The following is a 15,000-nucleotide window of genomic DNA, read 5'->3' on the forward strand; positions in this document are numbered from 1 at the left end:
GTCAGGACGTTTACCTCTCGTAGACAAAAACTGTTCCGCAGTTTTCCTCTTGTAGACGAAATCTCCTTGCATAGAGGAAAACTGTCTAGCAGTTTTCCTCTTTTTGAGGAAAACTGCCTGAAAATTTTCATATTGTAGATGAAAACTGCCTGGCTGTTTCCTCTCGTAGACAAAAACTATCCTGCAATTTTCCTACGTAGAGGAAAACTGCCTGAAAGTTTTCGTATTGTATATGAAAACTGTCAGGTAGTTTTCCTCTCGTAGATGAAATCCTTTCGTAGAAGAAAACAGTCCGGCAGTTTTCCTCTCATAGATAAAAACTCTCATAGATGAAAACTATCCGGCAGTTATCCTGTTTTGGTTGAAAACTACTTCCCGACAGTTTTCCTCTCGTATATGAAAAGTGGCTGATAATTTTCCTCTCAAAGATGATAACTGCCCAGCAGTCTTTCTCTTGTAGCGGTAGTTTTCATCTTGTAGGCGAGAAATGTCTAGTAGTTTTCCTCCTGTAGACGAAAACTGTCGACCAGGATTCCTCTTGTACGGGAAAACTGTTTGCCAGTATTCCTCTTGCAGATTAAATAAATGTCCAGTAGTTTTCTTCCAATAGTATGCAAACTGTTTGCCAGTTTTCCTCTTGTAAATAAAAACTGGCAGGTAGTTTTTCACATATCATCCTCTCGTTACCTCTCAGGGCTAGAAGGCATTATTCAGGCATTCCTAGTCAGTTTATACAAGACTGTGGTGGAAAAATTTAAGTTGAAGTTTTGGTTCTTATCCATCCTTTTTTCATATGAAAGTGAATTGTTATTTTCCAAAGGAGTTCCTTACTGGATGAGTGGGTTCCGTGCTCGACTATCAATCTGGTAGCCGGAGTTTGCTTCCACGGCCGCCCAGTGAGGAGTCAGAGGAATTTATGTCTGTTGATTGGGATTTCACTTCTCGATATGATACGGTTACAATCCCACAATAAGATGTAAGTCCCGTGGCTAAGAAACAAACTGATTCCTGGCCACGTAAAAAAATTCTAGTCCTTTGGGCCAGCCCTTGGAGAGCTGTTGATCAGCTCAGTGGTCTGGTAAAACTAAAATTCCCTTAATTTCTATTTTCCAAATAGATTTATCTTGTATTATTCCAGATTCCTCTTGTAATACTATAGACTTATTCTATATTACTCCAGATGTACTCTTTATCAGTTGCATGAGGCCTTGCAGGTACATACCTTGAATGGAGTAATACATTCAAAGTATGTACATGTCAGGCGCCATCCATATTGATGTAAAGCATATGTAAACACGTCACCAACTTGTTGCACACACATGAAGAACAAGTTGTGTATACGACTTATTGGTAGTTATAACCAGTGTTCCATATGTTTGTCCAGCATTTGCCGATGGTTCATTCTTCCCTTATGGTCGCTGACTTGTTTACTTGTTTTCGACTTTTTTGCGATGTGTGAATAAGTTGCAGACATGTTGTAGGTGTGTTTGTGACGTGCTTTTCTGTAGTGGGGACACAACCTAATGAGTGGATTGGAACATACTATAGTAGATTCACATCAATCGTGCATTTGATGTCTAGACCAGTTCCTTACGACGCTCCTGATTGGCTGTTGATACGCCAATCACAGGGCTGGAAATTCTCAGTCTATCTCGAGAGTTTACATAGGTAGGATTTATGTTCCACCTCTCTTGAAAGACGTATCCCTCAAGAGAGGTGGGACATAGATTCTACTCATGTGAACTCTCTCGAGAGACTGAGAGTTTCCAGCCCTGTGATTGGCTTATCAACAGCCAATCAAGAGCGTCGTAAGGGACTGGCCTATACATCAAATGCACGGTTGATGTGAATCTACTATGGCACAGTTATTCCTTACCCATATCTGAGCATGTTTCACAGGCAATAGAGGTTAATTAGTCTGTGTATTTTATTCTACTTTTCTGAATCTCTCTCTTACACCATTACACAACTGTATAGAGTGATGTTGTTTTGGAAAGTCATATATCGGGATACTGGATAGCACTATATGTCTCCTTTGTCTTTCCAGGTGGGAAATGGGAAGCCGGCAATTGGTCGCCATGCATACTGGACAAAGAGCGCTTCATGGACTCGGAGGGATTATGCAGAGGATACCGGCTGAGGTTCGTCATCTGCAGGGTCCACGGCAGCATATCATACACAGACTCAGAGTGCAGCACACCACCACCAGCCAGGGCCATCCACTGCAAGACTCCCTGTCCCCAGAACTGCATTGTGGGCCCCTGGAGTAGATGGTCAACATGTTCTTGCCAAGACTCCTCCAGTCACCGCACGCGGACCGTTCTCGTAGCGCCGTCCCAAGGGGGTGAAGGTTGCCCTGCTCTCATCCAATCCCGTCCGTGTCCCGGCGAATGCCTGAACATCTCTTCCTCCTCTCTCCTTCGCGAGGAAGCCTTATTGGATTCTTCTTCTTCTCCTAATGTGAAACTGAGAGTAGGGAAGTGGGGGCCGTGCCAAGGCCTTAGGGGCGATGGAGTGACGCCCGAGAAGAGACAGGGGAGACGGCTGGAGGGTCACAGAGGACCTGGAGTCGTAGGGGAAAGACTGGGCAAAAGGACCAGGGCAGAATTACCAGAACCCTGGGATAAAGAAAGAGAGTTTGCTTCATTTCCAAAGCGGGGTCTTCTGGGCCTCTCCCTGAAAAGAGACTGGGGTAGGAGTTACAACTCAATTCTGGGACCTCGGCACAAAGACTTTGACGAGTCGTCGAACCTCATTCAGGGTCACTACGATGAAGACGTGCCCGAGGAGGTGCTCTCAGACGAAGAAGAGAAGATCCTCAATGTTGATGAGGAGATGATTGCCCCAGAGGAAGACAACGGCACAGAGGAGGAGGATCATGACAATTTGCCGGTCGTCGGACGCCAAGAGAGGAAGATGGCTTGCATTCACAGCAATGGAACTCGACTTCCACTCAGGTGAGCAGTAGTGGTACCCTGACCTTTGGCCCTTAGTTTATATCATTACCATCTTGGTTTTTTATGATACCGGACAACCACTCTGTATAAGGGTTATCATGTAATAGTTTATATTTGTATGAGCTATTGTACATAAAATTTTTAATTTTAGTTTTCTTAGGTAGGAGTCACTCCCTGATACAAAACTTACAAGATCTAACATTACTTAAGACTTGCAGTATTGCTGGACAGTGTAAATGTGATTATTCACTGCGTATATATCGATAAAATCCCAAAATATGGGAAGACAAAGAGTTAAGCGGTCACTGCGACATCTCAGTCACTGAGTTCAGGCTAGACATTGTACTTTAACCGAACATAACCTAACCTAACCTTTTCCTCTAAGAGTTTAAGTGTTTTTAAGATTAATCATTATTCTCTTTATATCTCAAAGGTTCTGCATCTCAGCCATTGAGTTCCAGGCCATGAGGTACCGGACCTGTATTGTGGACCGGGACTGTCTTGTCACTCAGTGGTCCAGTTGGGAAACTATTGTCCCGGGATGCATTGCTCCAAATGGACTGGTAAGATCCTGGAAAAGTAGTAATGTTCAGAGCAAGTTAGTTTAACTTATACACAGCCACCCTCACCCACGCACACTATGATATATATATATATATATATATATATATATATATATATATATATATATATATATATATATATATATATATATAATGCGTGTGTATGCGTCTTTATATATAAATAGGTTTAACTATTTTTTAATATCACCTTTTTGCATTCGACTTCTCTACTTTTAATTTTTACATTTTCAAACGTTCTAAGTCGTTTTGATTTACAAGAGATATTCTTTGCATCTTTACGAATTTGCGTTTTGGCAGCAGATTCATTGTTTTATTTTCAACTCAAGATCTTTAGCTATAGAGATGCTTATTTGTACGAAGAAGTTTGTGTTTCATATTTGCCATATCTTGGTTAGTGGCATTGTTTCAGATGCCATAGATATATGTTTCTTTAAAAAGGATGTAGTATAATGAAATATTCATAAGTACCACTAGTAGATTCATAATTCTTTATTCTATTGAGAGCAATGAAACTGAAGAAATTTATTATTATCATTAATCACAGGACCCTTCCTTCCGCATCCCCATAGACCATCCTCTCTCTCTCTCTCTCTCTCTCTCTCTCTCTCTCTCTCTCTCTCTCTCTCTCTCTCGTGCATTAGAATGGAGGACGCACTGCAGGAAACATGACACATAATGCGGAGTTTTGCGCTGGATATATTGCCTATGTCTTCAGCAATATGACTAATGCAGCTGCTAAGACCCTTTTAACTGAGAGAGAGAGAGAGAGAGAGAGAGAGAGAGAGAGAGAGAGAGAGAGAGAGAGAGAGAGATTATATTCAAGAACAATGCTTCTAATTTTTTTCGTATATTCAAGAACAATGCTTCTAATTTTTCTCGCACACCGAGAGAGAGAGAGAGAGAGAGAGAGAGAGAGAGAGAGAGAGAGAGTTACATTCAATGTTTCTTCAACGTCCCAAATCTATGGGAGTGCTTATGAAAATTCCTCATCATAAAATATATCATATTTTTCTGAGGAATATTGTTTCGTTCTTCCAAATTAATACCAATAAAAAAATATATTAATTGATAAAAAAAGGTATTGTTATGAAGGCAATAAATATCAGTTAAATTGCCTGTCAATTCTGATCGGCTACCACTAGGAAATAAATCAAAATATGATCAAATCTGATCCATAAAATGTCAAGATTTTTAATCAATAGCTTTTACTAACGTCATTCTAACAATATTTTATAAACTTTAACATAAAGCTAGCTCGCTATCTATCCCTCTATCTTGTTTCAGTTCCACTGTCTTTAGGTAACATTTCACTGGTGGAATTATTTCATGGCGATCCCAAAATATACACACTCTCTCTCTCTCTCTCTCTCTCCTCTCCCTCTCTCTCTAGAATCATCTCTCTCTAGGATCAACATTGTTCTCAAGCTGGCTTTAATTAAACAATTTATTTTTCCTGCCTTCGCGAGAAGACAGCAATTTCTCTCTCTCTCTCTCTCTCTCTCTCTCTCTCTCTCTCTCTCTCTCTCTCTCTCTCTCCTCCATTTGTTACTGCTTTTTCTTAGAATCTCCCTCTCCTTCCCTCCTCTGTACGCATTATTTGTATTGATACTCTTCTATTTCTGTTGTGCTTGGTTTTCAATTAAACTCTCTCTCTCTCTCTCTCTCTCTCTCTCTCTCTCTCTCTCTCTCTCATCTATGTGAAATTATTACCCTCTTCTTCACCTTTGCACTGATGCTCTTCTATTTCGGTGGTGCTTGGTTTTCAATAACATTCTCTCTCTCTCTCTCTCTCTCTCTCTCTCTCTCTCTCTCTCTCTCTCATCTGTTTCTATGTAAATTTATTACCCTCCTCTTCTCCTTTGTATTGATGTTCTCATATTTCGGCTGTGCTTTGTTTTCTCTCTCTCTCTCTCTCTCTCTCTCTCTCTCTCTCTCTCTCTCTCTCTCTCTCACTGACTCGGATTAAAGATCATTCATTTCCATTCTCATTCTCATGCAAACGTTTCTTCCGAAAAAAAGGCCTAATTCCTTCAGCCCGATTTCCCCGCCAAAGACGAGGCCCTTGAAAACGTCCTAATATCTCTCTCATTCTCTCTCTCTCTCTCTCTCTCTCTCTCTCTTGCAGGTCGTGAGAGAAGTGAGGGAGAGGAGGAGAAGGGGCCTGGCCCTGCAGCAGGGGAACGGAGTCCCCTGCCCTCATCTGCTCGAGAAACACACCCTGCCAGACCCGAGTCTGCAGCCCTGCGATACCAAGTAAGACCTCCTTCCCAAGTGGGACCTCCAGAATTTGGGTCTCCCTTTTTTTTTTTTTTTTTTTTTTTTTTTTTTTTTTTTTTAATTGTTTGTTTATTGTTTTCGGTCCCTGCTTCCTTATATAACTTTGCAACTACTCTATTATCCTTTCCTATTGACCTATCTTTGAAATATGTTTATAAAATGGTATTATATTTTCGTGGTGTATATTATCTTGCTATTATTCTCTTTCTAAATTTATTTATTAAATTTCATTGTTTGTTTGTTTGACGGTCTCCCGGCTTCCTATGTGTCTTTGTAACTAATCTATTATCCTCTCCTATTGACCTATTTTTGAAATCGGTTTATGAAATGGTATTATATTTTTCTGAGGTAGATTGTTTTGCTATTATCTCTTTCTAAATTTATTTATTATATTTCATTGTTTGTTTGTTTGTTGGTCTTCTGGCTTCCTGTATGATTTTGCAACTATTCTATTATCCTTTCCTATTGACCTATCTTCTTTAATCTGTTGACGAAATGTATTGTATTTTCTGGAGGTAGATTGTTTTGCTATCATCCCTTTCTAAATTTATTGACAAGTTATATTTACCCCTACACTTAGGTAATGTTTGAAGTGAAGGAAATGAATAATATCATCTTGTATTATTATTTCACATTAAAATGTCTTTCTTTCTGTAAAGATTCTTCTTTTTAATTACAATCATTATTCTCGTGTTTTCCTTCGTTTCACCTGATTTTCCAATTTTTCTTTATTCATTAACTTTATTGGTTCGTGATATGAATCTTCTATTATCTCACTTAATTCTTCTTCCAGTATAAATGTCTATGTCTTGGCTTTCTCACCTGATTCTGCTGAATGTTTCTCTCTTTTATTATCCGTAGAATTATATTTATAATTATGTACCTTATGGTTTTTTATTATAAAATTTGAAAACTATAGCATCCTTGATAAGTTCTCAATCCTCATTCCAATTTAGCCCGTGGAGATTTGGTCAGTCAAGAACAGGAAATTCAAGAGGAGAGTCTGAGAAGTCTATTCAGGTCTAGTTCACTTCTTAATCATATACATTTTCCTTTTTCAGTCTCCTTCTCGCCTGGGCAGTATACGGATATTAGGTAGCCCCTTGACATTAGCTACTGTATAGTTGAGAAAAAGAAATTATGTCGTGGACAGGAAAGTTACTGGTTTTACAAGACATCATAAAATGAATTGAATGAAAAAATTCCCCTTGGCAACTCTGACACAAAAGCAATTCTCACCCCTCCCCCCACCTCTCTCTCTCTCTCTCTCTCTCTCTCTCTCTCTCTCTCTCTCTGACTATATTCACTTAGTCTCCTCATAAACCCGAATGGGCTCGCAGTGAGAAATAGACACCCTTTATGTTCACTCTGCATAATACAGTAGTCTCTCTCTCTCTCTCTCTCTCTCTCTCTTTATTGGGTGATGTAGGCTTTGTCTGTATTTTTAGTCTTATGATAATTCAAAATATACATACTTTCAATGATATTAAATAATTTAGTCCATTAATGTGAGAAATGAAAATAAGAGAGAGAGAGAGAGAGAGAGAGAGAGAGAGAGAGAGAGAGAGAGAGAGAGAGAGAGAGAGAGAGACTATGCGCAGAAAACTATGAAGTTAAATTCGGTGTTTAGGTAAAAATAAAGACATATTAAAATCTCTGTGGAAACGAATACTTTTTATCCCTCTATGAATTCCATGTCAGAATTTTATCACGTCATCCAATGATTTCCCCTCATCCAGATTATCAACTGGCTAATATGCGAATTATGGTCCGTAAAGTTTAATAAACTTTAATAGTTTTCAGTGGAGATTATAATGAGTGTTTATGCAACTGCGATCAGTGTGTAATATCAGTTTATTCCAGTTCAGAGATTTCCCATTTTTTTTAGTTTTCAACCTGAAAAATATTTATTGGGTAATGATATTGTTGATTAGTTGCAAGCAGATATTATACAGACTCTTACTTTTAGCCAAACTAAAAATAAATGAGTAAAAAGTTATAATAAAAGATAAATCAATCTTTTGTTGGGTAATTGAACTAAATCTACTTTGCATATTAAACTGAAAACCTGTTTTAGTGTTAGTCATGTTTTGCGATGACCCCTATAGGTATGATGAAGAACATAGACATACAACAACAACAAAAACGACAACAACAACAACAACATCAACAACAACAACAATAATAATAATAATAATTAATACTTTATTAAAAGTAATGGCTACTTCAGCAGCGTTACACTTGTAGAGATTCTTCTCTATTTTGCGATAGCGGCTTTTTCCGTGCTACTTAAAACAGGCTAGTAGAGCGCCTATAGAGGTCATGGTAAAATACAGGGTCAAAATAGGTGTATATATTTGAATTTACAGATAAACTATGATACCAATAGTAATAAAAGCATTTAAGGTTTTTCTCTCTCTCTCTCTCTCTCTCTCTCTCTCTCTCTCTCTCTCTCTCTTTCTTAAAGCGAGCTTTCGTCTGGAGCTGCCAGACATCCTCGGGCTGGGAAGCTGAGGGTGGACTGATCTTGGTGCGGTGTCCGTCCTCCTTATATCTGTGCTGACAGCAGGGGGTCTGCCCCATGCTTGTCTCCTATTGGCTGGTGGCGGTGAGTCTTGTTTTCATTGGCTGCCTGAGCCAGGTCTCAAGCCACTTTCTTCGGGCCGATGGTTGCGTTTGCAGCATATCCTGCAGCCGCCTGGACTCCTAAGGTCGGCGCTGTAACATTGATGGGCGTTGCGCTACGCTGTGGGACGTCACGGCTACTTTGATTTCCATCGGCTGCAGGAGTACCTCGTTCGGGGGCGTTTGTCATCCATAGAGTTGTCATGATCGGTGGTGTCATTGTTGGTGGCAGGTCTTCTCATACTCGTAGGGAGGAGAAATTCTTCCTGCGTCGTATTCAGATTAGGTTTATTTGCTGGATGAGTAGCGCCTCCAGCAGGCGCCAACCGACGGGCATCAGGGGGCCTTCCCGATGATCTTCGTGTTCTTTATGATGACATCTCGGGAGATGGCCTCGTGATGTTTGGTGCGGGCGTGATTCTACCTCATCCTCGGCGTCGACTTGCACAAAGATGTCGTCAATATAACGTTATATGACGACATCTTTGTGCAAGTCGACGCCGAGGATGAGGTAGAAGCCCTCCGTCAAGCATTTCAGCAGGTGTAGTGTGCTGAACTACACAGTCGAACGCAGCTCCGACGATCGGCTCCCCTTCCTCGACGTCCTTGTAAGCAGGCCGGAAGACGGTCTCCGTACTTCAGTCTACACAAAGAAAACCAATTTAGGACTTTGCCTCAACGGAGACAGCGAGTGCCCCGCCAGATTCAAAAGCACCACCGTCAGGGCCTTCGTCAGGAGGGCCCTCTCCCACTGCTCAACCTGGCAGGACACTCACCAGGAACTCGACCGCGCCTCCCAAGTACTTGTGAATAAAGAACGGTACTCAAATAAATTAATCAGCAAGGAAGTCCGCACAGCCCTGGAGAAATGGTACGGTAGTGAGAGCCCGCAGCCCCGCCCCCAGGATAATATCAAGCTGTACTACAAAGCCTTCATGAGTTCCCATTACCGTGAAGAAGAGGACGCCATTAAGAAAATTATTTCTATAGGCGCTCTACTAGCCTGTTTAAGTAGCACGGAAAAAGCCGCTATTCGCAAAATGAGAGAATCTCTACAATGTTAACGCTGCTGAAGTAGCCATTACTTTTAATAAAGTATGCTTGAGAGAGGGTCTGCTTCCTAAGTACAATAATAATAATAATAATAATAATAATAATAATAATAATAATAATAATAATAATAATAATTATAAAAATAGTGAATTGTCCTCGTTCATATAGCTTAAATAAATATTTAGGCATATAAGTATATTTGCAATGAAATCATTGTGGTTTTTGCACAATTTTAACGACTGGTGTGATTTTAAGATTCTTATAAAAAATGATAATAATAATGATAATGGAGAAATAAATCCACAGTTATGTAATTGTAAATAATTAAAAGATAAAAGTGTAATCTATATGAAAGCTATCCTTACAGTTTTATCTTTAATATGTGTACATATTACATAACTGTTGCTTTATTTCTCCATTTTAAGCCTCATGCTACTATGAGTATTTTTAATAAAATATAATAATAATAATAATAATAATAATAAGAATAATAATGGATAATAAATCTAAAGACTAAATACGATTCCAGCAAAGAATATTGCAAACAATATTCTCTAAAGGGACCAGGTAGTTCGGGTTCATATATTCTTTGTTTTACTCCAGTAAGGTAATTTATTTCGTCTTTAAGCGCCATTTTCTGCTGTAATTTATTACGGCTATAAAAAAAACTGCCTAAACTTTCTTTTAAAAGGAAAGAGAAAATGTAATTGAATTTGTTCAACCGAAACACAACGATGCTCTTAAATTCGTCGAACGGAAAAAAATAAACTAACGAAAGAATTTTTTGCTATATTATATTTTCCAAAGCACAAGGAAACGGTGGAATATTTTGGGTGCTAGATTACATATACTTTAAAGCAAATCCCCATGCCCGTGGGCCTAAAGTGGCCCGTTTGATTTTGAAGGTGGCCCGCTAGAAAAAAAAATAAAGTATATTTCTCTTATTATATCACAAACATTAGATTTGCCGCTTATCCTGAAGAAAAGAAATATGCCTTGCATAATCAATAACTACAATATATATATATATATATATATATATATATATATATATATAGATATATATATATATAATATATATATACATTGTATTGTAGTTATTGGTTAAATATTGATAATTAAAACTGTACAGAAATCCTTAAGGATTTCATTGCAATATATATTCCTAAATATTTATTTACACTCAGATGAGCAAGAACACATACATGTGTATATATATATATATATATATATATATATATATATATATATATATATATATATATATATATATATATATATATATCCTCGCTCATCTGATGTAAATAAATATTTAGGATATAACTACAATGTCCCCTCTCCTCCTCTCTCTCTCTTCTCTCTCTCTCTCTCTCTCTCTCTCTCGGTTCTCTCTCTCTCTCTCTCTCTCTATATATATATATATATATATATATATATATATATATATATATATATATATGTGTGTGTGTATGTATGTATGTATAATACACACAGGTGGCCCTCAGACTAATAAACTTGCACTGCCCCAGCTAGTGGAATAGTTTGATTGTTAAATAATATTTTAAAACAAAAGTAAGTATTGGAACATTTTGACATATTTTGTTTTTAAACCGCAAGCAAGCAGTGCAATATTTTGGTTGTTAGATTGTATTTTTCAAAACAAAGGGAAACAGTGGAATATTTTGACCATTAGACTGTATCTTTCAAAGCGAAGAGAGATAGTTAAATATGTTGATTGTTGTATTATATTTTTCCAGTCAAAAGTGAATCAGTGGAATATTTTCTTTCCGAAGTGCACTGTAAGTGTTTAAATTAGATACGTTCTCATGTTGAAATTTCAAGTTTAAGTGGAACTAATGGCCCTCTCGCTACACGACATAATAATTATTTAGTTAAAACGCATTAAAAATTCCTTTATCAATTACACTATGGATTAATAATTTTAAACACGCTTTGATACTGAAGGCCATTTCGAAACAAGAAAGTCCATCTTAATTATGACCTCTCCATCTTATAAAGGGAAAAAAAATAAGAGGAAACTTTATTTGCCCGAATTTAAACAACGTCGATAAAACGCTCTATCTAAACAGGCTTAACGTTTTATTTTCCCAAGTAATCCCTTCCTCCAGATTTTACTTAATAAAAAAAGAGCACCCATTTCCAAAGGGCGTTGGACAAAAGTTACAGACCGAATTCCTCTTTCTTCCAGGTACCAATAGGTAATTCCAGAGTAGAACTTTCAAACTGGAACCATTTCCAGGTGTCCTGCCCTCTTTCCTCCTAACTTTCAAACAGTCATCATTTCCAGTGGTTCTCACCCTCTTTGTCTCATTCTTCCAGATACCAAAGTGTAATTCCAGAACAAAAGTCCTCGCCCTCTTTGCTTCATTCTTCCAAGTACCAATAGGTAATTCCATAACACAACTCCCAAAAGGACACCACTTCCCGCTGTCCTTACTTTCTTTGCCTCATTCTTCCAAGTACCAATGGGTAATTCCAGAACACAACTTCTAATATAGCATCACTGTTAGTTGTCCTTCCCCACTTTTGCGTCCTCTTTCCAAGTACCAAAGGGTAATTCCAGAACCCACCTTCCAGAAAAGCATAATTTTTAGTTGCCTTCACACTCTTTACCTCATTATTACAGGTACCAATAGGTTATTCCAGAACCCACCTTCCAGAAAAACCTAATTCTTAGTTGCCTTCACATTCTTTACCTCATTATTACAGGAACTAATAGGTTATTCCAGAGCCCACCTTCCAGAAAAGCATAATTTTCAGTTGCCTTCAACCTCTTTTGGCTCATTTTTTCAGGTATCTATAGATAATACCAGAGCTTAAATATCTTGGGAATAGGCAACATTTCCAATTATCCTCGTCCTCCCCCTCTTATCTCATTCTTTCAGGTACCAATAGGTTACTCCAGAGCCCACCTACCAAAAAAGCATAATTTTCAGCTGCCCTCACCATCTTTTCTTATTCTTCCAGGTATCAATGGCTACTTCCACAGCAGAGCATCCATTTTCGGTCGTCCTTACCCTCTTCATCCCATTCTTCCAGGTACCAATGGCTTATTCCATTGCCCACCTTCCAGAAAAGAATAATGTTCCACTGTCCTTACCCTCTTCATCCCATTCATCCAGGTACCAATGGGTTATTCCATTGCCCATCTTCCAGAAAAAGCATCATTTTCAACTGCCCTTACCCTCTTTATCCCATTCTTCCAGGTACCAATGGGTGAGCTCAGCCTGGGGTCCGTGCATGGCCTCCGCAGGGACGGAGGAGACGCCCATCGAGTGCGGCGGAGGTGTCCAGACACGTCAGCTGACCTGCGTCAGGGCGGCTGATCAGATCCCCGTACACGACGACTTGTGTATACACGTCGAGCCCCCACCCAGAGTGCAGAGGTAATAAGCATTATTTTAAACAGCAATAGTATGTATGTATATTGCCATATAGAGGAAGATCAGGACCGAAGAGGCCAACTGATCAAGTTGGCGTGAGCTTCCTGTATGTAGCAATACTAAATATATGTCATTGTGGACTTTATTTTTCCATTTGAAATAACGAGAAAGCAGTGTTTTGTTTTACATATATATACATAGCATTACCTTGATATATATATATATATATATATATATATATATATATATATATATGTATGTATATATATTATATATATATATATAATATATATATATATATATATATATATATATATATATATAGTATATATATATGTATGTGTTGTGTGTGTGTGTGTGTGTGTGTGTGTGTGTATATATATATATATATATATATATATATATATATATATATATATATATATATACATATATATATATATATATATATGTATATATATATATATATATATATATATATATATATACATACATATATATTATATATATACAAACATATAAAATCACAAGGAAAATTCTCCACCAGGTGTATCACCTAACCGGTTTCGTCTCCATATCTCAGACATCTTCCAAAGAACAGTCACTCAGTGCAGTGTTTAATTTTCCCTGACACATCCGTATACATATGCATCACGTATCAGATTATTCTCAAGCATTTGGACACGTAGAAATATGCAATTTTCGATTTATTTCCTGTCATTTTCTACATACACATTATATATACCCTCTTCAATTTAATAATTGTCATTTTCTTGATTCTCTCTTACCGAAGGTGCGAAGTGGGATGTGAAAGAGACTGTGTCGTTGGACCCTGGTCAAACTGGGGTTTGTGTACCGTTGAAGACTGCTCGGCAACCGTGTCTCCAGCCACGCCAGGTAGGTTACTGCTGGGTATTATTGGATCATGTTGAACCCGATAGGCAATCTCTTCCCGCAATAAATGCCAAGACCCCCACTCTCCATATGTATATATATATATATATATATATATATATATATATATATATATATATAATATATTATATATATATATATATTTATTTATTCATTCACAAAACATATTAAACATATATATACAACGAAGATATCTCCAAGGCAACTAATTTGTATTTAAGTCTGTAATTATATCTTTTGGGTCATTCTTAAACATGTTACAAATACAAGGGTCTAAATGAAACAGGCCATGAGTAATATTAAAATTACAATGGAAAGTTAGGTGTATTATGGCAGATTCTAAAAGATTTCGTGATAAGACATCTTTTGATCTAGCAATTACTGAACTACCAATCCAATTTATCCGATGGTTATTTTCACTTAAATGAATGACTATTGCATTAGATGTATGTCCAGTTTTTACAGAATATTTATGCTGGTTTAATCTTACTTCTAAGACCTTGCTCGATTGTCCAAGATAAAAAGAAGGGCAGTCCATACATGGAATTTTATATATTACGTTGTTGCTTTCCCTGGGGCCATTTTTTATTAACATTCCTTTTAGTGTGTTATTATAAGAAAAAACAAGGTTGACCTGAAAGGCTTTTAACAATGATTTAATGGTTTCAAATCCGTTAATGTATATGTATGTTTAATATGTTTTGTGAATAAGTTTTTGTTTACCAAAGATCTGAATTGGTCAGCTGTTGCCTTGTATAATCTTTTAATTGTCTTGTCCCTGTGTCTGAGCAGTGGGACTTAATCTTTCTGTTTTTTAAATTGTACCCATGTTTATGCTTGTTTGGAAAGGTTACTCATTCTCCAGGTGTGCCGGATTCTAGGTACTAATCTCGTTATAATCCCCATCTGTCAGTTATACGACCTTTCCTGTATTGTAAATTCCTCATGTAAGTCAGATTGTCTGCTGAGTAAAGGCCGTCGAATCAAAAGATCTTGCAGACTCCGTTGTTTATTTTTCCTTCGTGGCTTATACCTTTATATATATATATATATATATATATATATATATATATATATATATATATATATATATATATATATATATATAGTGTGTGTGTGTTTACGTGTGTATGTGTCAGATGGAAATGGGCTTTGTTTGTCCTGGGCTTCGCAGAAAAGGCGAAA

The 15,000-nt window shown here is 37.5% G+C and overlaps 1 protein-coding gene across 1 annotated transcript in view; it reads left to right on the forward strand.

The window, feature by feature from the left end:
* The first annotated feature begins 2,050 nt into the window (after positions 1-2,050).
* LOC135202834 (thrombospondin type-1 domain-containing protein 7A-like) overlaps positions 2,051-15,000 on the forward strand; it is a 38,488-nt gene continuing 25,538 nt past the window's right edge. The window contains 5 exon segments of the mRNA XM_064232293.1: positions 2,051-2,957; positions 3,391-3,520; positions 5,667-5,794; positions 12,724-12,903; positions 13,694-13,797. Coding sequence (XP_064088363.1) covers positions 2,104-2,957; positions 3,391-3,520; positions 5,667-5,794; positions 12,724-12,903; positions 13,694-13,797 — 1,396 coding nt within the window. The 5' untranslated portion in view covers positions 2,051-2,103.

Source organism: Macrobrachium nipponense, chromosome 33 (assembly GCF_015104395.2).
Source record: "Macrobrachium nipponense isolate FS-2020 chromosome 33, ASM1510439v2, whole genome shotgun sequence".
Taxonomy (NCBI): domain Eukaryota; kingdom Metazoa; phylum Arthropoda; class Malacostraca; order Decapoda; family Palaemonidae; genus Macrobrachium; species Macrobrachium nipponense.